Source organism: Carcharhinus amblyrhynchos, chromosome 6, assembly GCF_965287045.1.
Source record: "Carcharhinus amblyrhynchos chromosome 6, sCarAmb.v2.hapA, whole genome shotgun sequence".
Lineage (NCBI taxonomy): Eukaryota > Metazoa > Chordata > Chondrichthyes > Carcharhiniformes > Carcharhinidae > Carcharhinus > Carcharhinus amblyrhynchos.
The window spans coordinates 24,963,847-24,972,649 of NC_137329.1; the positions used below are offsets into that span (position 1 = coordinate 24,963,847).

At 43.7% G+C, this 8,803-nt stretch overlaps 1 protein-coding gene across 1 annotated transcript in view; it reads left to right on the forward strand.

Annotated features, from left to right (window-relative positions):
• LOC145343756 (USP6 N-terminal-like protein) overlaps positions 1-3,791 on the forward strand; it is a 111,966-nt gene extending 108,175 nt beyond the window's left edge. The window contains exon 11 of the mRNA XM_080190053.1: positions 3,341-3,791. Coding sequence (XP_080046179.1) covers positions 3,341-3,576 — 236 coding nt within the window. The 3' untranslated portion in view covers positions 3,577-3,791. The remainder of the gene's footprint in view (positions 1-3,340) is intronic.
• The last annotated feature ends 5,012 nt before the right edge of the window (positions 3,792-8,803 follow it).

Below are 8,803 nucleotides of genomic sequence, written 5' to 3' on the forward strand. Positions count from 1 at the left end.
CTTTTCTCCCCTTCCTCCCATCCAACTAAGGCCATCTGTTACATGTCTCAGGTTGTCGTTTGACATTCTGCTTACCTTTGTTCTGCCATTTATACTTTCTGATCTCTTAATGGTCGCTGTTAGCATCCTTCTTATAGATCATAGAATCACAGAAACCTTACAGTGCAGAAAGAGGCCATTTGGCCCATTGAGTCTGCACCGACCACAAACCCCCTTATCCCTACATATTTACCCGCTAATCCCTTAACCTACGCATTTCAAGACACTTAGGGACAATTTTAGCCCGGCCAATCAACCTAACCTGCACATCTTTGGGCTGTGGGAGGAAACCGGAGCACCCAGAGGAAACCCACACAGACATGAGGAGAATGTGCAAACTCCACACAGACAGTGACCCAAGCCGGGAATCGAACCCAGGTCCCTGGAGCTGTGAAGCAACAGTGCTAACCACTCTGCTACCGTGCCTCCCAGTTCACCACCATTTACACTCTCTTGTCTTCTGTAACATCTTTGGCAATTCTGTCCACCCTCCTGCCTCTTCACCTTAACAGTATAACTCGCATCCTATTTTCTACTATATTCAACTCTGATGAATGGTCACCAAAACTCGAAATGTTGGGGGCGATTTTCCCAGCCCACTGTGTTGCATTTGTAGTACAGCGGGCCTGCAGACTCAAGTGGAGGCTGTTTCGTGGGCACCACAGAAATCTGTGCCGAGCTGCACAAATTATGTAAATCCTTATTGGCATATATTTTGAATGTAATTAGCGAGCCAGGGACTCAAATCTTTGGGTCTGCTCGCCTTTCCAAAACCGCTCTCTCCACCCCCCCCACCCCCCACCCCCGTGGCAGACCTGTTCCACTTCAGCAGGGTTTACAATTTCTCCCCTCTAATGAGGAGCTGGCGGCCTGACCCCTCTGGAGTGAAGGGGGCGCCATCGAGGCCCCCCAGAGAGTTGGGTGTTGGGGAGGGTGCCCCTGGGCATTGCCACCCAGGCAATGCCATCCAGCATCAGCCTGGCCCCTGGCACTGCCCACTAGGCATTGGATAGTGCTAAGGGGGCAGAGCTTTGTGGGGGAGCCTAAAGGGAGAATGGGCCCTCCTTGGGGGGTGGGGTCGTGCTGAGATTGAGGCGGACCTGGGGGGGTGGGGGGTGCAGCCGAGGCTTGCCCAGATATATTCGCAGGGCCAACAATTGGGTTGTGGGGGGCTCGCAGGGTTGGCCAGCAATTGGGAGGCCAGCAGTGCAGGGCTACAGCGCATGCGCCAAGCTCAACGCTGACAGATTGGCGCATGTACAGTTGCCCAAGTGCAATATTGCCAGCCTTTCCAGTGGGGATAGGGACACCCCCCCCACCCAAATTTTCATGTGATTCACATTGGTACCTTCTGCAGAGCGGAAGTGTGGGAGATCGCCCAGATGCATTCAGACTGGCTGAAACTTTCCAGCATTTTCTGTGCTTATTTCCGATTCCAGCATCTGCAGTAATTTGCTTTTATTGTGGGTTGTGTAAGGAGATATTTAGGACAGATTCAGGTGCACATCCCTCAGATAACTAGGCTCGAGCAACAAATGCTGGCCTTTCCGATGATAACTACCTTCCAAGAGCAAAGGCATTTAAAAAAGTCAAATGCTCAATCAGAATTTTACATTTTCAAATAGTCCCTTCTAAACTATCTCTGGAACTGTTTGGCTCTTCAACTCTGCACCAAATTGCATTTTGTTTTGAGTGCATGTGAGAATACAAAATATGGAACCATAGAATTGTGCAGGATGGGTAGAGGCCATTGAGCCAGCTCTTTAAAAGAACAGTCCCATTCTTCCCATTCCCTTGCTACGTTTCTTCTTTAAAGTATTTAAAATCTTAAACCCTTCTAGTCACTTTAATATTGAAACCAGTGCCTATTTGGATCTGATTTATGGTCAGAACTGATCTCCCGGCCTCGATGACAGGAGCGCACTAACCCGGAGCAGAAGTTAACATCAAAATTAACCCCTGCAATAAATAGTCACAACTAACTTCAGCAGGCAGTTTCAACCTTTGGAGGGGGATTGAAACCTGGCAGCAAAGGCATCAAGAAATATTCCCTTTGGATCCAAACCTTCATCCCAGTGAACATACCAGGTTGGAATTCAATGTCTGGATGAGAATTATGCTTGGTATGCCTTCATCTGAATTCACCAGTAGTAACATAATTTAGTGGTGACATCAAAAGAAAAGATTTCTCAATTACGTGGGATTAAAAGTAATTGGTACTTTGCTCTGCCTCATTTTATTCATAACTGCTTACTAAATTTATCATTTACCGAGTTGCATTCTGTTGAATGTCTGTAGCAGTTATAAGGGCGCATCTTAGAATATGCATTTTGTAATTTCATTTTTAATTCCAGTAATATTTTTCACTCTTGTCCATTCTTGTTGCCCATTCCTGATCGCCCCTTGAAAACCACTCACTAAATTTGAACGCATTATTAAAATCTATACTTAACCTTCTCAGTGAGAAGAATTCTAGCCTCTCCAGGTCTCCGCATTACTGAAGACCACCCGCTCCCCCCCATCCCTAATTCCTTTCTAGTAAATCTCCCCTGCACCTTATCTGAAGCCATGACACTCTTCCTAAATTGTGGTATCCAGACCTGGGCACAATACTTCCCCATCTGAGGCCCCATTAATGATTAATAAAGGTGTAGCATAACTTCCTTTCTACCCTATGTTTCTGTTTATAAAACAAATACCCCATGAGCTTTTATAGCTGCCTTATTAATCTGTCCTTGTATGAACATCTCCAGGTCTCCATTCCAGCATCTCTTCTTAGAATTGCCCCATTTAGTTTATATTGTCTCTCTTCACTCTTCTTACCAAAATGTATCTCAGAGCAAAATCCGCAGATTAAGGGAATCTGGATAAACACATGAAATGTAGAGGGAAAAGAGGAGGCTTATTCTGAGCATTAACACTGGATAGTTGGAGTGAATGATCTGTTTCTCTACAAGAAACATAGGAGTAGGAATAGGCCATTCAGCCCATCAAGCCTGCTCCACCATTCAGTACGATCCAGACTGATCATCCACTTCAATGCCTGTTCCCAACACTATCGCTCATCACTTTATGTCATTGATATTTAGAAATCTGTCAATCTCTGCTTTGAACATGCTCAGTGTCGGAACTCCCACAGCCCTCTGGGGTAGCGAATTAACAAGAATCTGAGTGTAAAAATTCTCCTCATCTCTGTCCTAAGTGGCTTCCCCCTTATTATGAAATTGTGCTGCAAATTTCAATACGATTTTCTATCCCAGTTATTAAACACGGCGTCTTCTTTTTGTTGTTGTTGTACAAGGAGCTGGGCAGCAAGGGACACTGAAGAACACACTTACCAAGATGCTGAAGATAGCCCGGTGCTACCTGCAAGACCTGCGCCACCTGTCTGAAGGCCACAAGGAGAGCCTGTCGCAGGACAAAGCGCTGATTATCCATGGCCACTCAAAACGCCGACTGACCACACTCAACAACAAAGGGCAATCAAGGAAGGGGGTGAACAGTGGGAAGGGCAGGAGCGAGAGAAGTCCCCGATAAGCACAGGTCGGCCTTGTGTCAGCAGGTGACCAACAAAGGGTAATTGTTTTTCTTCATCCAGTTTAGCAAAGAGAAATATTTGAAAGAGGAGCCAATATTTTCACTCTGTAATTGGGTGACCAGTGCTACTGATTCCATTTCCTTTGTTCATAAACTTGTCTAGTTAAATAACTTGCTGTCTTAAATATAAGTTTTAAAAAGCTGTGACAGTCCTTACACTTTGTCACTGATGCACTTGTGTTTGGTGAAATGCACTCTCAGGCTTTATAAAATAAAGTTTCAAATTCCTTTCCACTGTTTTTTCACACAGCGAGTGTTTTGGGTCTGGAATGTGGTGGAGGCAGGTCCAATTGAGGCATTCAAGTTGGCATCAGATGATTACTTCCTTAAAAGCAATGTGTAAGGGTATGGGGGAAAAGGCCAGAGTTTAGCACTATGTCATAATGCTCATTTGGAAAGCCGGTCCAGATATGTTTACCAGAACTCTATCACCTCACCCACCACAGAATCGGAGCGGGCGAGGGTCTGACAATGGAGATCGCCATTGACCTCGGGTGGGAATTTTCGGTTTTGCCCGAGCGAGGCTGTAAAATCCTACCCGATTGTTTGAATGGCCTGCTTCTACATCATGACAATTCTGTTTCTGAAGAAATCTTGTGGAGGCAGAGGGTATAACTGAGGAAAAAGAACATTGCACCTGTCTTCACAGCAGAAGAGGATGAATTTAACATTGCACTAGAAAAGGGGGGAGCAGAGATGTTAAGAACATAAGAACATAAGAAATAGGAGCAGGAGTAGGCCAACTAGCCCTTCGAGCCTGTCCCGCCATTCAATAAGATCATGGCTAGGGTAAAAAGTAAAGAGGTTGATATCATTCTAAGTTAACAAATCATCTGGTTCTGATGAAATGCATAATAGGTTTGGGAGATGATGATGTGTTGGTGATGTTACTGAGCTGGTAATCCCAAGATCCAAGCTAATGCTGTGGCAGCGACATGGGTTCCAATTCCACCATGGCAGGTGAAGAAAGTTCAATTAAAATAAAATGCGACAGCCAATTTGTGAATAGCAAAGTCCCACAAGCAGCAATGTAATAATGACCAGATCATCTGTTTTAACACTGGGGTGAGCTCGCTTGCTCTTCTTCAAAATAGTGCACTGGGATCTTTTACACTTAGCTAAGAGGGCAGGTGGATCTGTGGTTTAATGTCCCATCTGAAAGACAGCTCCTCCAACAGTTCAGCATGCCCCCAGTACTGCACTGGAGTGTTAACCTAAGTTTTAGCATTCAAAGGTCTATAATGGGACTTCAACGCATAGCATGCTGCTTCAGATTTGAGGTTTCTCACCACTGAGCCAAGACTGAGGCTGTTGGAGATAACCAAAGATCTAACAATAATTATCCAGTCCTCTTAGGATATGGAACTGAGAGGACGGGAAGATTGCAGATGTCACACCCATATTCAAAAAAGGGGACGAAGATAAACCTGGTAGCTATAAGTCAATCAGCCTCAGGTCAGTGGTGGGAAAACCATTAGAGATCATTGTTCAGAAAAAATTAATTACCGCTTTCTGAAGCATAGGACAAACAGCATGAATTTGATGAAGGCAGATTGTGTCTGACTAACTTGATTGAGTTATTTAGTGAAATAACTGAATGTTGATGAAAAGAGTGCAGTCGCTGTACATATTGACTTTCAAGACTCATATGTTCAAGTACATGTATCAGACTTTTTCAGAAAATGGAAGTGTTGGTATTAAAGGCAACTTGGCTAGGTAACTGGCTAATTGATAGAAGACACATAGCGATGAACAGATGTTTTTCTGATTGGAGAAAAGCGTGCATTAGTTCAGCCAAGGACTGCTTTAGGACCATTTCATTTAAAAAAAAAGACCTGTACTGGAAATACAATATCAAAGTTTATGGATAATATGAAACTTGGCAACGTGGTAAATAGCGAACAGAACATCAGCCAATTTCAGGAGGACAACACAGGCTGGTGAAATCGGCAGATACATGCCAGATCTTTGCTTAACTAATCCTTGCACATTCGCCAATGTTTTGATACCCATTTCATAATAAAAAACTAGAACTTTGCTCAAGTTTCCAAGTGTGAACTAATCAAGTTTCTGTAAAAGTTTGACACAACTTTTCTACTTTGGAATTCTATTTGGCTAGAAATGAACCCATACTTTCTGTGCATTTTTATAGCTTTCCTAACCTGAGTTGCTATTTTTATAATTTATGCATTTGTACCCTTAGATCCCTTTACATTTTTACACCGTGTGGAACTTATTTTTCAAGTAGTGTGTGATATCTTTACTCTTCCTAACAAAATGCACCATATTACTTATTTAAGATACAGATCAGTACAATTTCAGGCTTAGATTGAATAACATTTGCACCAGACTTGTGGCAGCCAATGGCCATCTTGAACAAGACAGAGTCTGATCATTCAATGGCATAACTATCATTGAATCTTGCACCTCATCTCCTCACCCCCATCAACAGCTTGGCAGTTACCATTGATCACACACTGAACTGAACCAGCCATATAAATACTACGGCTACAAGAGCAGGTCAGATGTTGGGAATTTTGTGGTAAGTAATGCATCTCCTGGTTCCCCAAAGATCAGTCCACCTTCTACAAGGCACTTGATGGTCCAGCTAGCAACATCCACATATCAGGAGTGTGATGGAATACTCTCCAATTGCCTCAATTAATGCAAATCCAGCAACACTCAAAGCTCAACACCATCCAGGACAAACAACCCATTTGATAACACCCCATCCACCACCTATCATTCACTATCCCCATTACCGGCGACACTGGCAGCACTATGTGCCATCTACAAGATGCACTGCAACATCTTGCCAAGGCTCCTTTCAACACCTGTGACTTTGACTGCCCAGAGGGCTAGAGCAGCAAACACAAATTAGCACCACCCCCTGCAAGTTCTAAGCGACACACCACATTGGAAAGATTTGTCCATCCCTTCACTGTTATTGGCTCATTGACTCTCTCCCTAGTAAAACGTGGGTGTACCTAGACACATGGACTACAGCTATTCATGAAAGCTGCTCAATACAAACTCCTCAGTGGGCCTTAAAGGTGGGCAACAAATGCTGGCCTCGCCGGTGATGCTCATTCCATGAACATATTTAAACACAAACTCAAGTGACGGAATGGACATGGGGGGTAAATGGCCTCCTCCTGTTCCTACTTTCTTTTTAATCTTTACAGGAGCTGATGGATCTTGCTGAGCAGTTTTAGCATTTCTGTCTTTCAAGTTTAGTTTTCCTCAGGGCTTTGATGTTGTGGAATAGAGCAGTCACTCCGGCTCAAACCCATCCCATCCCAGAGCTGTGAAGGCATTTTTCTGTGATCTGGTGTGCTGGATGGTGCCCAAACCTAATCAGCTTTAGCACCCACTCAAGCAAAGAAAGCTTTCATCCCAACCACCACTGGCTGCCGGCCAACACAGAGGTGAAACTAGTCCAACCCATTGAATAATTCAGCCCTCTCTGAAAACAGGCTTGATGCTGAGGGCTGATTTTGTAATTATAATTAATCATTAAAGGTTTTGATAGATAGGGAATAATTGTTCCCAGAGACAGATGGTTCAGCAATGGTCAGGGGTGTACAGTAGGATAATGCTTATGTTACTGGACCAATGAGTCAGAGACACAAGTTCAAGTCCCACCATAACAGTCCGGAAATATAAATTCCATTAATCAAATAAGTCTGGATTAAGAAATTAGCCTCCGTAATGATGGCCACAAAACTACTAGATTGTAGTAAAAACCCATCTGGTTCATTAGTGCTCTTTAGCAAAGAAAATCTGCCATCCTAGCATGTAATGACCTCAACAAGACCCATGAGGTGGGCCTCTTGGAGTATGAGCTCCCAGACTGAGGAATGATTGGATTCCCAATCAGGGAATCTCATATGCATATGTATTGAGGAATCACAGAATCTCTACAGTGCAGAATGAGGCCATTTGGCCCACCAAGTCCATAATGACAACAATTCCACCCAGGCCCTATCCCCGCAACCCCAAGTGTCTACCCTGCTAATCCTCTGACGCCAATTGTCAATTCATCATGGCCAATCAAACAAACCTGTACATCTTTGGAGTGTGGGAGGAAACTGGAGTACCCAAAGGAAAACCAGGCAGACACAGGGAGAAAGTGCAAATTCCGCGCAGTCACCTGAGGCCGGAATTGAACCCAGGTCCCTGACGCTGTGAGATAGCAGTGCTAACTGTACCACCATGCCGCCCTCTATTAAGTGGAGTGTCGGATCCACTGACACTCCAGATTCTGATTTTGCACCTGAAGCACTTTTAGAAGTGGAGATGTTTGTAAATAAAGAGAATCTGGTTCAAGTACACCGGTCGCTAAGGAGTTATTTCAGGATCCGCGTTTAACTCAAGATCCACAGCAATGTTGTTGACTCTTAACTAGCCTTGAAATGGCCAGCAATATCATTCATCCAATGAGATTTATGGTAATTGGAAAAAGATGCAGCAAGTTGCTATCATCTGAAAGGGCAGTAAAAGCAAATTCAATAGTAACTTTCATAAAGGAATTGGATAAATGCTTGAAAAGGAACAACTGACAGGGAAAATACAGAGAAGAGGGACTAATTCTTTCAAACAGAGAGCATTGATATGTTGGGCTGAATGGCCTCCTGTGCTGTATAAATCTCTGATTGAAAGGAATCAGCCAAGGTAAGTTTGCAGGGCGATTCTGAGCAGCTTACACAAGTATATGTTAATAATCACGCTATGTGGAGAGAGATCTGATCTGTAATGATCTGACATTATCTTTGTAAGGCTATTGTCCACAGATGTCAATGAAAAAGCAAGGAGCTGGCATGTGCAATTGCTGCTTTGTTGAGTGTTTTCAGGAAATAATATTGTTACCATCAATTAAAGTGTTATTTGGTTACCAGCTGATTGCATTATCAGTAATGTCTGCTATAAAAACACACTCCTGCCAAATTGTCACCGAAATGTATTGTCCAGGGAATAGATGTGTGAAAGGATCCTCCCTAATTCAGAATCTATTCTCACAACGCTATCTCACCATTCTGTATTCTGTGTCTCAAAGTCTCTGGCAGTGGTAGATGTTCTTCTTGAAATGCTGCTGTCCATGTGGTGAAGGGACTGTGGTAAATGTGTCGATAGTGAATGTTGATTATACACACAGATACAGATGATG